At 41.3% G+C, this 17,589-nt stretch overlaps 1 protein-coding gene across 2 annotated transcripts in view; it reads left to right on the top strand.

The window, feature by feature from the left end:
* Window positions 1-17,589, top strand: part of INPP5D (inositol polyphosphate-5-phosphatase D) — an 84,645-nt gene extending 67,056 nt beyond the window's left edge. Inside the window, exons 19-27 of one of the 2 annotated variants that reach the window (XM_075268919.1) lie at window positions 1,023-1,112; window positions 2,518-2,631; window positions 3,919-3,998; window positions 5,927-6,014; window positions 9,174-9,326; window positions 12,409-12,496; window positions 13,127-13,201; window positions 15,143-15,373; window positions 16,827-17,589. In XM_075268919.1, the coding sequence (XP_075125020.1) occupies window positions 1,023-1,112; window positions 2,518-2,631; window positions 3,919-3,998; window positions 5,927-6,014; window positions 9,174-9,326; window positions 12,409-12,496; window positions 13,127-13,201; window positions 15,143-15,373; window positions 16,827-17,142 (1,235 nt within the window). In that variant the 3' untranslated portion in view covers window positions 17,143-17,589. The remainder of the gene's footprint in view (window positions 1-1,022; window positions 1,113-2,517; window positions 2,632-3,918; window positions 3,999-5,926; window positions 6,015-9,173; window positions 9,327-12,408; window positions 12,497-13,126; window positions 13,202-15,142; window positions 15,374-16,826) is intronic. The other variant, XM_075268920.1, reaches the window with a different exon arrangement.

The raw sequence follows: 17,589 nt of genomic DNA, 5'->3' as shown, positions 1-17,589 counted from the left end.
AAAAAATACGCCTGTAAAAAAATACGCCTGTAAAAATACGCCTGTAAAATGTCATTGAAGTCAATGGGATAGCAAAATTTACAAGTGTAATTTTACTCTACAAAATAAGCTAGCGTTTACTCAGTGTGAATGCACCCTTAGGGTGCATTCAGACTACGTAACGCCGGGCGTGTATGAGAGCCGTACACGCCGGCATTACGGCAGACTGCCGAACACTTCCCATTCACTTCAATGGGAGCGCTCGTAAACGCCGCTGTTACGAGCGCTCCCATTGAAGTGAATGGGAAGTGTTCGGCAGTCTGCCGTAATGCCGGCGTGTACGGCTCTCATACACGCCCGGCGTTACGTAGTCTGAATGCACCCTTAGGCTGTATTCACACAGAGTAACGCCAGGCGTTTTTTGTGTGTTTTTTGCACATAGCGCCGCGTTAACACCGCGTAGCGCCGCGTTAACGGCGCGTATACGCCGCGTTAACGCCGGGCAACGCCACCGCAAAATAGCGCGGCGTTAACGCGGCGTACACGCGGCGTTATCACGGCGCTACGTGGCGTTAACGCGGCGCTATGTGCAAAAAGCACACAAAAACCGCCTGGCGTTACTCTGTGTGAATACAGCCTAAGGGTGCATGCACACTACGTAACGCCGGGCGTGTATGAGAGCCGTACACGCCGGCATTACGGCAGACTGCCGAACACTTCCCATTCACTTCAATGGGAGCGCTCGTAACAGCGGCGTTTACGAGCGCTCCCATTGAAGTGAATGGGAAGTGTTCGGCAGCCCTGCCGTAACGCCGGCGTGTACGGCTCTCATACACGCCCGGCGTTACGTAGTGTGCATGCACCCTAATAGTCCAACTTCTTGGCCCCACCAGTCATAAAGTGATGGGAAAACCTAGAGATTTATGAGGTGGTTTTTTTTCTATGAGGCTTATACAGATCAGTGTTTTAGCCAAGGTATGGGTAGCTGAGCTGTTTTATGATTTGCATATCAATAACTTCTGTTCATATGGTTATGTCTGCAGGTTGCACAGATGATATAACTACCAGTGATCACTCGCCTGTATTTGCTACATTCCAAGTTGGTGTAACGTCACAGTTCGTCTCCAAAAACAGTAAGATCATACTGGGGAAGTCACAAAATATAAATTCGTCAGGGGGTTCTCTGTGAGTTTCTTTGATAGCTTATTATTTGAATATCTGATCGTTAGGAGGCTGATGCATGGCCCCTGCTGTTTCGAGAGTGCTCCAGGCCCAGTGCTATGCAGTGTACAGAGCTAGAAGCAGATGGTTCCATACATTGTATACTGGCCAAGATACACTACTGTACCCTATTTCTCCAAAAATAAGCCCTACCCCGAAAATAAGCCCTAGTTTGATTTTGCAGGGTTTTTGGAGTAAGTTTGAAATATAAACCCTACTCCAAAAATAAGCCATAGTTACAGTCTGTGCCTTAAGCATTAGGTTATTTCACGCAAATTCATAGGCTAAGGCCCCAAGGGCCAGAAATGCCGCGCTAAAGCACTGTGGGAACAACCGCGGCAGGAATGCATCGCGGTTCTTTCCTCAGCATTTTGAACAGAAAGTTCAGAGTTTTCCTCTGCGGATTTTCTGTTACCATTATATTTACATTTCCATAGATATAATTGACATGCTGCGATTTCCAAAACCGTGCCGGTTATGGAAATCGCAGCATGTTCATACTGCAGATTTTAATGAAAAGTGGGCATGGGATTCACATGAATCCCATCCACTTTGCTGTTACTGTAGAACGCCATGATTTTTCCGCGCCATTTCCGACACGGGCAAATCGCCCCGGCCATGAAGACAGAGAATAGACATAGTGTAGCTCCCAACCGTCCAGGACAAGTGCCCTGCTACCTCTTCCCACGCCAGGGCAAAATCCACTTGCATGCAAATGCAAGATTCATCCAGAGAAAATCAGAAACAATTTTGATTCACTCCAGTTTCTGAAAAATAAGACATTAGCCCTTTTTTGAGAGAAAAAATAATATAAGACCCTGTCTTATTTTCGGAGAAACATGGTATAGCTCAGCTCCTTGGTGCAAGGCCCTTTCTAGCGCCAAACATGCATCACCACCCCGATCTGTGCCGTACCCCATTGTGTGACAATTCCTGGACAAGAGTGAATATATCAAAAATAAAATCCTTCTCTATATCTAGCACAGTCCAGTGAAATGCTATAGTGGTTTTCCAGGATTTTAACAAATATGAAATAAACTCGTATTATAGCATACTGATTTTGTGAAGATGAAATATTATGCATGGTGTATATGAAGCATAATATGGGTGTGACTGCACTTTAACTGATAGATGTGCTGAAATTACACGTTCTGTCATGCCATAGTCCTGTACTGGGAAATCACTGCAAACAACTGCTACCATATACTGTATATATTTACCTTGTGCGGTGTTATATAATATACTGGGTCTTCGGGGACACTGTAGTGTAGCACCTCAGATGACAGTAGTGGTGTTTCATTCTCACTTGTTTCTCAGATCCAGGTGATTCAGATGTACAAGGATATATTGAGCTGCTGAACTGCAAGGCAACGCTACACACCAAGAGTCACACCAAGTTCTACATCGAATTCCATTCTTACTGTCTAGAAAGTAAGTCTCTTATGCCTTCTATAAATGAAAAAGACTTTTAGTGTTGGTTTTTAAAGAGAGTGGTTTTTTAATGAATAATTCAGATAAATATGAAAAAAACTTTGTGATGTATCTTGTCAGAGGAAAATGCTTCTCTCTGTTATCAGCTCCTCTCCTGCCTGCTAAACTGCTCAGTTCACTGACAGATCAGGTCTAATGAATAGGCTGCAGTTCATAGAAGTTTTTGGCAGGGGGAGGAGGAAGAGGAAACAGAAAGAATCTGCATTCAGGAGCAGATTATAGTAAGGTATCTCTTCCAAAAAAAAGTGCTATAAAAGTGCTAGAAACCTTACTGTTTCCGGTAACTGCTTGTGTTTGTACTTATTTCTTACTCATTGGGATCCTCCTCCTTCCTTCTCTCTTCATAGTTTTCCATGTAACCTAATCTGTGTTGTACTGATGTATACATCCAGTGGCGTAACTACCGCCGTAGCAGCAGAGGCAGATGCCACAGGGCCTGGGACATTAGGGGCCCGGCGACAGCTGCTACTGCTGCATTTTTTTGTTTTTTTTTTAATAGGCCGTTACTGGCTGGAGTTACTCCAGCCAGTAACGGGCCCTATATACTTACCGATCCTGGCAGGGGCCAGGATTGGTAAGTGATGTGTGGGCCCCACAAGCACTATTATACTCGGGGGTGTTTTTTGGACCCCCGAGTATAACGATCGGAGTCCGGGGAGAGGTAAGATAACATAAAAAACTGTTACTTACCTCTCCAGGCTCCGGGCAGGCTTTGGTCTACTTGCGTGCTGTCATATGACCCGCGACGCAGGGCCCCGGTCACATGACTTCCCGGAAGATGGCCAACAGCGACGGAGAATGCAGGGGAGTCGGGAGATAGGTAAGTAACAGTAGTTTGTTGTTTGTATTCCCTCTGGGTCTCCGATTATTATACTCTGGGGTCTGAAAAACTCCCAGAGTATAATAATTGTTCATGTGTATCCACGATGGGACATAATACTGTGTACTGGGGCCAGTATGGGGACATAATACTGTGTACTGGGGCCAGTATGGGGACAATAATACTGTGTGCAGGGGCTAATATAGGATATTGGTGGGAGGGGGGGTGGCGTTAGGGGTCAGTTGGTAAAGGCCTTCAGCGTCGTTCAGGGGAGGGGGGGCATGTGAAAAGTTCGCCATGGGGCCCCGCCATTCCTAGTTACGCCACTGTATACAACTGTAAATAAAAGTATAATGCGTCTCTGTATACCTGAATGAGCAAGATCTTATTATATTTCTGACTTCTAGACATGGTGAAGAGCTCTGAGGCTGAAGACCAGGAGGGTGACGATGGGACTTTAATTGTTAAGTTTGGAGTTCTACCAAAGGTAACTTATTGCTATTGTACATTCATCTCTCCTCATTCTATATGTGTCAGTGCAATTACTGTGATTAAAGGGTACTTGAGTTTTCATGAAAAGGTGAAATATGTGCAGGGTCTGTGAGGAGAATCAACACCTCCCATCTGCATTCACTGTGTGAAAATAGAACAGACTCTCCTTTCCACTTAATGTGATCACATCTTGCTTATGTAATCTATCTATGGACGAATGTTAGCTAGCAACATGGCGTGAACTACATATTATCTAGAAAGGAGACAACTAGTGGCAGGAACTTTAGGCCGGGGCCCCACGCTGCAGAGACGCTGCGGGAAAAATTGCGTCGTTTTACAGTGCAAGCAAACGGGATGGGATTTATGCGAATCCCATGCCCACTTTGCGGAAAAAAAACGCAGTGTGGACACGCTGCAATTTTCAAAACCATTGCGGTTTTGAAAATCGCAGCATGTCAATTATATCTATGGAAACGCCGTTGGCTTTCCCATAGATATAATTGTAACAGAGTCCGCGGAGGAAAACTCTAAGAACTTTTTGTTGAAAGTGCTGCGGAAAGAACCGCAGTGCGTTCACACTGCAGTTCTTTCCACAGCGCTTTAGCTCTGCCATTACGGCCCGTGGGGCCTTAGCCTTAGGGTGCGTTCACACGGAGTAACGTGCCACGTGATGTGGCACGTATACGCCGTGTGAGATTTTGAGCGCCGTATACGCAAAATTGCGGCCGCAAAATAACGCGGTGTATACGATCCCGGCTCCCATTGAAATCAAAATCTCACACGGCGTATATGTGCCACATCACGCGGCATGTTACTCCGTGTGAACGCACCCTTAAAGAGTTTTTTCAGGCAAAAAGCAGCCACATTTTTAATGAAAGTGTATTACATTTTTGTCCAGAATCACATATTCTGTGAAATGACACTAGTTGTCTAAAAGGTTAGTGACATTAAAAGTTTTTTTACAGGCTTGAAGTAATAACATTAAAATAGGTCATCAATAAAATTAGTTGGAATGTTACTCCTGGTACTCCACAGAATTGAAGGGATTGTGCTACACAGACACTGGGGGGATTTAATGAAGCCCTGCACTCCATAATTGTGTTGTAAAAAATTTTTGCAAGGATTTGCAACTTTTTAAGCTGACTTTTTTTTTTTTTTTTCAATATAATTGTATTCATTCATCGGTGAAAACCAGTGCATACATCTGGCCAAGTTCAAGAGACATGAATATTATCCCATTATATAACCTGTCATGGTCGTAAAAGCAGCGCCACAAGAATAACAGCTTCCCCCAAGTGATAAGGGAATCATTTGAAACCGTTTAAAACTCACTATGCCGTTTGTATGGTGAGTGAGTAGTGCAGCTCCTGGCATGTAAAGATTACCAGGAGCCATGCTTTCCCAGGGCAGATGATTTGCAGGGTCCAGGGTGTTGGCCCTCACAGATCTAATATTGATGACCTATGCTAAGGAAAGACCATCAATATACAAAAGTAAATGGCCCCTTTAATAAAATAATTTATACTGAATTGTGCACACAAAACTATTGACCTGCTTAGTTCCTCCTGTTCTATAACATGCTGCTAGAAAGCACTACCTTGTCCTAGTGATATGCTTTTAAAAAAAAAAAAAAAAAATCAAATACATAGTACATACAATAAATGTAATAGGCTACAAATGCTATGGCTTGACATACATATATCCCATAATACATTTTATTTCTTTCTACAGGGCATTTGTATGTATGATATGTTTTTCTGATGTTTTTATTCAGCTTTGAGTTTCTTATTTGGACAGTTTGGTTTTTCTTTGTCCATGCTTTGAGTTTTATGCATATCACACCGCCCATCAATCTCCCCGCATATACTGCTGTGTTGTTTCCTACTTTTTGGTCTCTAAATTACTCCAGTTCTGTCCTTGCAGCTAACACCGATCATTTCAGACCTTGAGTACCTCCTGGACCAGCATCTACTGATTTGTATCAAGTCTTCAGACACTGACGAATCATACGGTTAGTAAATACATATTGTAGACCTGTCATAATGATACTTTTTTATACAATTATACAATTGTAGTATAGACATAGCTTTGTTTAGTTCATCCATTGTATTTTCAAGTAGAATTAAAGAGAATTGGTTACAATGACAGACCATGTTACCTTATATCATGATTGACACACTCTAACCTGATTCTTTCAGAACTGCTCACTGGCTGAGGAATTAGGGTATGTTCACACAGAGTTTTTTGCAGGTGGATTTTAAAGCGGAATCTGCCTCAAAATTTGCCTACAAAAACTCCTCCCATTCATTTCAATGGGAGTCACTTGCATTTTTTTTCTTCAGCTAACGGGAAAAAAATGCGACATGCCGTATCTTCACACGGATTCCGTGGCTGAGTCAGCTGCCACGTGGCTTGAGACTCCCTCTTGATTAGGCCCATTCATCCAGGACTAATCAGAAATGGGATGCCGCGATGGGATACTAATGCCCTGCATCAGCATCCTGTCATGGCTAGCTGCGAGAAAAAGCCATACAATGGAAAAAGTTTCTGCCATGTGAACTAACCCTTTGGTGTAACACCATATAGTCCTCACAGATCTCTGTTTACTTATCCTGCAGTGATGACGTCACATCCCTCTGATCACTGTAGCCAATCACTGCGCTCAGCTGTCGAATGCTGTACATGTTAGCATCATTTCTGAGATCAGAGTACCTACCTACCAGTATATAGTAATGTACTGTGTTATATTGTATTATATTGTCATACTGACAAGTTCCCCTTAAATACCAGAATTGCTTAAAGTGATTATATACCTATTCCCGCAATATATACAATTCAGCTAGTATTACCATATCTAGATAATCCTTCTAGTTCTTCTCTTCAGCTGGGTTATGTTGATCTCATTGTGTCCTGCTAAGGTGTATATGTACATTATTCTTCTTGTATAATGGACTGTCATATGCAGACACTCCTACCACAATTACTGATGATGATTAGACAGGCTCCTGTTGCAAAGTTATTATGAAGAGGATGGCAGCTCAGTTTCCTTGACTGCATACTTATGGTCTGTTAGATTAATCAGGAGAATATATAAAGAAAGATAATTATTCTGTCCCCAAGAAGGCTGAGATGGTACTGTCTCTAGCTGTCCATGTGATAGAGGAAAAAAATTCTAAAAGTCTAGACAGTATCTGATCAAAAGCAGACAGGAGGCTGAATTGTAGAGTTTATACCATGGAAATGTATCCCCTATCCCCTATAGGATGTAGTGGAGATGTAACAAGAGTAAAACAACCCCATTCTCCGGATCACTGGTCAGACCCTAACTGATCAACAGTTTATCCCCTAACCTATGGATAAGGATAAATCATTTTTGTGGCATAACCCCTTTAAAAAAAAAGCACCACCGATCTATTTTCATGGCATATTCAGTGATACAGAAGCACATAGCGTTGCCAGTATCCTATTTTCCATCTGCTATTAGGAATACAGAGCATATGCAGATAAATTCTGTTCCCCAGCGGAGCAGTCATATTTTAATGCTTGCCATGTTGTCTGTCTAATTTATATTAAAATAGCGCAGGTTGTTTGGCATCTTAGTATATTTATAGCGCATCTCCCTCTTTCCCTGTCAAAATCATCAGTGAGTCACCCACACATTCTCTACATGGAGCTCATTATACGTGCGCAGCGTCTCAGCTATACAACGCGGATGACTTGAGCACAGTTTATTGCCAGTATCTGGGACAATATTGTGGTCACTCACTGTTGTTTCAGCTCTGAAACTGCGGTAAGATGGGGCAAGACGCTTTTTTTGGCGTATCCATCACTGACTCCCATTGAGATGGAACTTCACTATATATCGCCATAAGGGAAAACCAGCCAAAATCTTTGTCAAAGAGTTCTGTGTGATCATACCTTATAGATTTGTCATACAGAAATAACCCCTGTCCCCAAGGCCTAGGGTCTAGTGTATATGGTTGTCACAGGATAAAGTTCCTCTATAAACCAGAATGGAGAACCACTCCATCTCTGGAATACCTGGCCCAGACATGCTTTACATTCATTATACTTTATTCTATCCATGTATTACTTTCATTTATTTGAATGGTCACCTTGCAATACTGCATTCCTCCAGTAGTGGTCACTGTAGAGGATATATCTGCCTAGAAGCAGTTTTTCCCAGCACTGGGATTCTTGGGGGTTAGAGAATTCAGACCCAGCTCTTCAAAAGATGATCTTGACTTCAGAATACGTACACCTAGAAGAAAAGTGCACCGAGAAGAACTGATGGAAGAGAAAGGGCAAAGGTCACACCAAATATTGATAGGATTTAGTTTTATCTTTTGATCATTCACTTTTTTGATCATACAGATTTGTTTGATCAAACATTTCTATTTTAGAAAGCATTCTTACGTTGTAGCATTTTTTCCACACCTGCCTAAAACCTTTGTATAATCCTGTATATTTCTACATAGGAAGTATATTAAGTTATATATTAAATATTGAATTATCTATGATTTGTTAACATGCTGCCATTGACAGAATCACTTCTGCTACAAGTGCAGGCAGGAAGAATCTGCAATGAGAACAAGGAAATTACTGGAAATTATAAAATAATAACCTAAAAAAGAATGTGCTCTACTTACGGATCGTGCACGCTGGGCGGGCATTCAGGTTGTGTCTTCATCTTCATCCCCGCCTCTTCTTCCTCCGATGTCCTCCGATCCCGTCTTCCTCCAGCGCTCGCGAACGGACAGTGATAGCGTTTTTTTATATCAGTGTCCGCGAGCGAGCGCCGGAGGAGGACGGGACCGGAGGACATCGGAGGAAGAAGAGGCGTGGAGGAAGATGAAGACACACCCTGAATGCCCGCCCCAGGGTGCACGAACCGTAAGTAGAGCACATTCTTTTTTAGGTTATTAAAGGCTTTTTAAAGGCTATTCACGCATATGTGGGGCTCTAGCAGCATGATTTTGCTGATAGAGCCCCTTTAATGGAAGGAAAAATTAGTATTTCTAATACATAATATACAATATAAAGTATAAGAATTTTGATTCATGTTCTCACACTTGACAAACCTACTAAGGAGCATGGAACAGTTTTACAAAGAAAGCAGCTATGTTTTTCTAAGCCTTTATAACACTTTTCTTTATTCACTTTTCTTTAGGTGAGGGATGTATCGCGCTCCGCATGGAAGATCCGCAACAACAACAATTCCCATTTGTCACCCCCCTGACACACCATGGAGAGGAGACAGGCCACTTTCAGGGAGAGATCTATCTGCATGCATCCTCTGGGAAACAGAGAGAGAAGCTATATGGTAAGTCTGTGTATGGCGTTTACAGAGAGCAATTTGTTTCTTCTACATTACCAGCTGTTTACCATGTAAACGAAAAGTCCTTTAAGGTCGGGGCCCCACGGGATGGAAACGCTGCAATTTGCAATACAAGCAAAGTGGATGGGATTCTAACGAATCCCAAGCCCACTGTGCGGTAAAAACCGCCATGCGGACACACCATGGTTTCCAAGCACAGTTTTGGAAATTGCAGCATGTCAGTTATACCTACGGAAATGGCAGCAGTTTCCCCATAGGTATAATTGTAACAGAAAGTCTACCGAGGAAAACTCCACAAACTTTCTGTTTAAAGTGCAGTGGTAAGAACTGTGATCCGTTACGGTTTTTCACGCAACGGTTTATTTCTTTGGGACGTCTCGTGAGGCTTTAGCCTAACTGATGAAATGATTCCTCACTGGTGTAATCTGGATTATCAATTCTAGAAAAGAATATAACATATAGTTGTAAGGTTGTAGAATACTAGATTATAGGACACTAGGCTGTAGAATGCTGTATTATAGGACGCTAAATTGTAGAATACTAGCGTATAGGACGCTAGGTTGTAGAATACTAGATTATAGGACGCTAGGCTGTAGAATACTAAATTATAGGACGCTAGGCTGTAGAATACTAGATTATAGGATGCTAGGTTGTAGAATACTGGATTATAGGATGCTAGGCTGTAGAATACTAGATTATAGGACGCTAGGCTGTAGAATACTAGATTATAGGACACTAGGCTGTAGAATACTAGATTATAGGACACTAGGTTGTAGAATACTGGATTATAGAACGCTAGGTTGTAGAATACTGGATTATAGGATGCTAGGTTGTAGAATACTAGATTATAGGACGCTAGGCTGTAGAATACTAGATTATAGGACACTAGGCTGTAGAATGCTGTATTATAGGACGCTAAATTGTAGAATACTAGAGTATAGGACGTTAGGTTGTATAATACTAGATTATAGGACGCTAGGTTGTAGAATACTAGATTATAGGACGCTTTGGGACGTCTCGTGAGGCTTTAGCCTAACCGATGAAATGATTCCTCACTGGTGTAATCTGGATTATCAATTCTAGAAAAGAATATAACATATAGTTGTAAGGTTGTAGAATACTAGATTATAGGACACTAGGCTGTAGAATGCTGTATTATAGGACGCTAAATTGTAGAATACTAGCGTATAGGACGCTAGGTTGTAGAATACTAGATTATAGGACGCTAGGCTGTAGAATACTGGATTATAGGATGCTAGGCTGTAGAATACTAGATTATAGGACGCTAGGCTGTAGAATACTAGATTATAGGACACTAGGCTGTAGAATACTAGATTATAGGACACTAGGCTGTAGAATACTAGATTATAGGATGCTAGGTCGTAGAATACTGGATTATAGAACGCTAGGTTGTAGAATACTGGATTATAGGATGCTAGGTTGTAGAATACTAGATTATAGGACACTAGGCTGTAGAATACTAGATTATAAGACACTAGGCTGTAGAATACTGGATTATAGGACGCTAAATTGTAGAATACTAGAGTATAGGACATTAGGTTGTATAATACTAGATTATAGGACACTAGGTTGTAGAATACTAGATTATAGGACGCTAGGCTGTAGAATACTAGATTATAGGACACTAGGCTGTAGAATGCTGTATTATAGGACGCTAAATTGTAGAATACTAGAGTATAGGACATTAGGTTGTATAATACTAGATTATAGGATGCTAGGTTGTAGAATACTAGATTATAGGACGCTAGGTTGTAGAATACTAGATTATAGGACGCTAGGTTGTAGAATACTAGATTATAGGACACTAGGCTGTAGAATACTAGATTATAGGACACTAGGTTGTAGAATACTGGATTATAGAACGCTAGGTTGTAGAATACTGGATTATAGGACGCTAGGTTGTAGAATACTAGATTATAGGATGCTAGGCTGTAGAATACTAGATTATAGGACACTAGGCTGTAGAATGCTGTATTATAGGACGCTAAATTGTAGAATACTAGCGTATAGGACGCTAGGCTGTAGAATACTAGATTATAGGACGCTAGGTTGTAGAATACTAGATTATAGGACGCTAGGCTGTAGAATACTAGATTATAGGATGCTAGGTTGTAGAATACTGGATTATAGGATGCTAGGCTGTAGAATACTAGATTATAGGACGCTAGGCTGTAGAATACTAGATTATAGGACACTAGGCTGTAGAATACTAGATTATAGGACACTAGGTTGTAGAATACTGGATTATAGAACGCTAGGCTGTAGAATACTAGATTATAGGATGCTAGGTTGTAGAATACTGGATTATAGGATGCTAGGCTGTAGAATACTAGATTATAGGACGCTAGGCTGTAGAATACTAGATTATAGGACACTAGGCTGTAGAATACTAGATTATAGGACGCTAGGCTGTAGAATACTAGATTATAGGACGCTAGGTTGTAGAATACTAGATTATAGGAAGCTAGGTTGTAGAATACTACATTATAGGACTCTAGGTTGTAGAATACTAGAGTATAGGACGCTAGGTTGTAGAATACTAGATTATAGGACACTAGGTTGTAGAATACTAGATTATAGGATGCTAGGTTGTAGAATACTACATTATAGGACTCTAGGTTGTAGAATACTAGAGTATAGGACGCTAGGTTGTAGAATACTGGATTATAGGACACTAGGTTGTAGAATACTAGAGTATAGGACGCTAGGTTGTAGAATACTAGATTATAGGATGCTAGGCTGTAGAATACTAGAGTATAGGATGCTAGGTTGTATAATACTAGATTATAGGATGCTAGGCTGTAGAATACTAGATTATAGGACGCTAGGTTGTAGAATACTAGATTATAGGATGCTAGGTTGTAGTATACTACATTATAGGACTCTAGGTTGTAGAATACTAGAGTATAGGACGCTAGGTTGTAGAATAATACATTATAGGACTCTAGGTTGTAGAATGTTAGATTAAAGACAATGTTCCTTTTGAAGTAATGTACTACATTATATTACAAATTATACTATAGTACATCAATATTTGTTTTTTTAGATTTTGTGAAGATTGAGAAAGATGAAACTGTAGCACAAAAGCAACAAATAAAAGCCCAGCACAGCCAGCAATGGGAACATCCAGCAAGGTAATTATAAGATATAATAAACTAGTAATGTACGATATCACATGGTAAAGATATTGGGGGGATATTACTACTACTGTATACTACACAAAGGTGAAATTGTAATGTATGTGCTAAAATGTCCCAATATGGCCGACACCATTTGGAAAGTACAGCACAACTACGAAATGGTGCCAGGACAGGATCTAATGTTGGCCTGCCTGCAATGTGGAATATAATAGCTCTTCACAACTGAAAGTCTTGTTTATTTCTATTATCATAATATTTTTAGGGTCAGGGGATAATCATACACATAATCTTTTTAGGTGTGCAGTTCCTTCCATGCATTTCAATTGGTGCTTAGCATTGGCTAAAGTTGACATGTATTAGTTATGTTAATATTTTATGGTGGACATGATATCTACATAATAAAGGTATTTTTATATACAGCAAAGCATGTAACCAATTTAAAAATAGAGGCCAAAAAATATGGACATGCTTCTTTAAATTGGATTCTTTATACTTCAGTTTGCTTTAAGTACAACAATGTGTGCAGCATTTCCTGCTTAGACCAAGTAAAATGTTCAATATTTGTGAATATTTTTTCAAGGGAAACACGCAACTGAGTGACGTCATCTGCTCTTCTGTTTGCAGGAGTGGGAAAAGCATTGCTGATAAAATAGCACGTGTGCGAGGTGTTCCATTGTGCACCCCGGAGACATTTAGCAGGTATACTTAATACAGCAACACAGTAGAGAAGGGGGAAGACAGTTTGTTGGCCTGGTCAAAGATACCAGATGTCTTATGGAAATAAGGCTGACGTTGGTTAGGCAAGTGGAAAAGTAATAATATCCGGAATTCCGGAATATATCAGTGCAATCGGTAGCTAAGGCTAGATTCACATGACCATTTTGAGTCCGTTGCTCTCATCAGTCATGATCAGTCAGTCATTGATAGAATGACTGATGTAGGCAGAGCCCCCTCCATCTGCATTCACTATAATGTAATAAACATGGCGGACACTTTATTCCATCATGTTTGATTACGTTTTGTATGAAAGAAAATGTCCTACATGCATGATGAGAGCAATGAACTCTGAGGCTGAGTTCACACGGGGTATTTTGGTCAGGATTTTGAGGCCGTATCCGCTTCAAAATCCTGACCAAAAAGACGGCTCCCATTGAAATCAATAGAAGCCGTTCAGTTCTTTTCTCTGGGAGCGGTGAATCTGCCTGAAGACATTCCCTCCTCCAGACTAGGCCCATTCATTGGGTCTAATCCGCCTCAGTTTGCGGACCAAAAAGCCCAGTATGAACCCAGCCTAAAGAGTGAGTTTATCCTTAAGGGTTTAGGGGAAGGATGTCAATCACTGAGTGGGACTGACCATGTGAATCCTAAGACAAAAATGAGCAGACATGTAAATGACTAGTTATACTAAATCTTTTCCAACTGAATATACATCAATCTGCTCATCTCATCTTTCTCTACAACATGCCACAATACATTGGATTGCATTTGTAAGATGACAGATTCCCTTTAACCCCTCCCCAAACATCCACCATACTTGTACTAATGTGGGGTGTTTAAATATGGCGCTAAAACCCGCAGGCATCAACTGCATTTCTCAGCAGGCTCACAATGGCAGTGTATGTTAATCAGCGATAAGTGATTGTGGATATATAACATCAGCTATGTCAGCAATAGGCTACAGTCATTGTAATGTTCTTATAAATGCAGTGTAATAGAAATAATAACTTATTAGAGTTTGTGCTTATATCTGTATAGAGGTAATAAGGGCACCACCTGTTCATATAACATTAAGAAAGCCAAATGTTACAAATTATAACAAATGTTACTTCATTTGTCTAACTTCATATGCACAGTAAAATAAGTAAAGGAAAAACCTTAACTATTCAAAAAGTTTGGTAAAATATATTTTTCATTGGGGGACACAACACCATGGTATAGACCTGGTCACTAGGAGTCCGACATTAGGAATGATAAAAGATGTCGGATCCATCTCTGGGCTATACCCTCTTCACAGTGTCTGTGGAGAGGGTATAGCCTAGTGGCAGTGCTGACATCTTTTGCTATTCCTAGTGTCAGCCTCCTATTGGCAGCGCCGCACCTCCCATGAGGCGACCTGAAGCGACTGCTTCAGGCGGCGCTATGCCAGGTCCCTAGGGAGGGCGGCATTTTTGCTGACCTAAACCAGTCCAGGACAAGCTGTCCCGGACTGGCTTCGCACCGAGCGGTGGATTGGCTCCAGCAGCTTCCCCTCACGCTCAGACAGAGAGCAGGTCCTCTCCGTGCCTGCTCTCTGCCTGCGAACGCCACTAAGCCCCGCCCCTCCGCTTAGCCGCGCCCCTCCTCTTAGCCACGCCCCCTCAGCTCCGCCGCGCGCGCGCCCCCTCCTCCGGGGGGGGGGGCTTTCTGTCGTTCGCCTTGGGCAGCGAAAGGGGCAGGTTCACCCCTGCCTATTGGCCAGGTATATACCATGGTGCTGTGTCCCCCAATGAATACAATGAGAAAACGATTTTACAGTGAGTACAAAAACCCATTGACCTTTTAATTTTTGGATATTTATATCAAACATATTTCAAAATTTGACCCACATCAAACGATTTCAGTATTGGTACTCAGTTTTATCTTGTTTTCATCACTTTCCAGTACAGACCATAATGTGGCAGCCCAGGCATTAAGTAACCAGGTAAAACAGAGTCCTCCAAGTACCCCACAGGGATTTAAAGGAAATGAGCAACGAAGCAAACCAGGTTCCCCAGTGATGGGTCGCGGGGACCCACCAATCACACCCCCTGCTCGCTCTGCTGCACCTAGTCAGAAGTTTGTAATATCCAACAATGCTCGAGGAGCTCCAAATGTTCGGCAGCAAGATTCCATGTAAGTAACTCCAACAAAAATCATCTTGAGACTATTGCTAGCTTTAGACTCACAGTTAATTCACTCAATATTATAGGGACAGGGGATCTAGTATGATGAACTCCAACATGTTGACAAAAAGCTTTGGCTGTAATCTCTGTAGACCTCTGTGTCTGGCTGACAATTGTCAATAGTCCATTGATTCTAGGTCTAGAGATTATAAACCTATATTATCTTTTATATTGATAAAAACTGAAAATCCAGGAATCTGTTGGCTACACCGAGTTTTATGCAGTAAATATAAAAATGGCTTTATAATAAAGTTATTTTGTGGTCAGCAACAACTTATCCTGCAAAAAACACCCCTATGGTTTTTATTAAATTATGTCTCATATTTACCTAGCGTATCTTGGCATCTCATGGCATGGTTCCCCTCTGATGCACAGATAAATAGGTCTTAGTGATTTTACAGGGTTTTTCCAGGATACTGATATTTATGAAAAAATTAGGATAGTTCATCAATATCAGAAGACAACTTCTGCTTCACAGGCCATGTTCATCTGTCATTCTATCACATCACTGTTTGCAGGGGGACCCAAGCAAATTATGACTGGGGGCCTAACAAATCAATGTTTAGGCCAAGTACCCCTCTTTATCATTAGGTCAAAAAATCTGAACAAAATAGTAAAGCATGCTGCACTATTTTGTCCAGTAAAATGCCAGTTCCCGCATGCTGTATCCCTGCATATACTGCTCCTCACAGTATAATGCTCTCTTTACTGACCCCCACACAGTATAAAACCCCCGTTACTGGCCCCCACATAGTATATTGTCCCCTTTACTCGCTGTGTACAGTATATTGCCCCTTTTATTGGATCTAACAGTATATTTGACCCTTTATTTGTCCCTATACTATTGTCCTTTTTTTGGCCCCTTAACACTAAATATAGTCTCCTTTTTGACCCCCACACTGTATATTGAGCGCTTTTTTTGGTCCTCATACTGTATATTGTCACCTTTTTTGGCCCCCTACTTGATATATTGCATCATTTTTTGGTCCCCACATTGTATATTGACCCCTTTACTGGTTCTCCATACATTGTAGGGAATAATTGTTGGAATAATCCAAGACAATAAAAAAAAGCTCAAAACATAATACAATCCATTGAATGTGAGTGAGCTGTAGTACCCAAGAACAGTCTATATAGTGTACAGTGCTATACTCATCCGAATACTGTGGCCTCTTCAACCTGATGATTTTATATTGATGTCTTAAGGAGTTCCAAAAAACCTTTTCATGGATAGAAGATTGGGAGCTACATATGATGCTGATAGCCCGTGTTATATGGTGTAGAATGTGGGCAAGAGGAACTTTGCAATAAGTTAAAGATGCTTTGTTGTCACATATCTGTATATAGTGTATACAACTATGTTGCTACTGAATTTACAGATTTGTTTTTCTTTTTATCCACAGACGTTCAACAACTCAACCTGATAAAGTAGAAATGGTTGATAATCCCCTATATGGTCCAGTAAACAGTGGTCCCCATCAACCACCGGCACAAAGCCGACCACTGAAGCCACCTGAGCCTGCTACCCGTGCCGCACCTGCCATTCGCCAGCGATCTATGACTTGTTCGTCTTCTGACAAGAAACCTGTTGCCCCAGATAAAACTGCTGCAAAAAACATGGCATCTGTTAACATTATCCGTCCTGAAATAGCTCCGTCAAAGCCTCGGCCTCCAGTTCCTGCAAAACTCCAGGGTGGTCGTGATGGTCAGCACACTTAGTTATTCCATTCCTTACAGCACAGTGGGATTCTCAAAATATGTATTTTGTCAGAATTATATTGTTGGTTTTTTACACAATCCATCCAGTTTCTATTTTCCATTTGTCTTTTCCATTTCCAATTCCAACAGTAAAATTCATATATTTTATTTTGGGATAAATGATTAAAGGGGTTATCTGGGCATTAAAGGGGTTGTCCAGGATTAATCCTTGGTATAGGCCATAAATGTGTGATTGGTTCTGTACTGATCAGCTGTACAGGGCTGCTTCTAGTGCCAGTACTATACTCAATAAAGGGCGAGAAGCAGTAGGCTCCAGGCCTTGTATAGTGGCTAGTACTGCGGCTCAGCTCCCATTAACATAAATGTGTAAGTCATTTTTTTAATTTTTACCAGTCCCTGCTCCATTTTCTTAAAATCTCTTTTAGGCCGGGGCCCCATAGGCCGGTA

Source organism: Leptodactylus fuscus, chromosome 3, assembly GCF_031893055.1.
Source record: "Leptodactylus fuscus isolate aLepFus1 chromosome 3, aLepFus1.hap2, whole genome shotgun sequence".
Lineage (NCBI taxonomy): Eukaryota > Metazoa > Chordata > Amphibia > Anura > Leptodactylidae > Leptodactylus > Leptodactylus fuscus.
The sequence above is the reverse complement of the archived record's forward strand: the minus strand, read 5'-3'. Positions and strand labels throughout refer to the sequence as shown.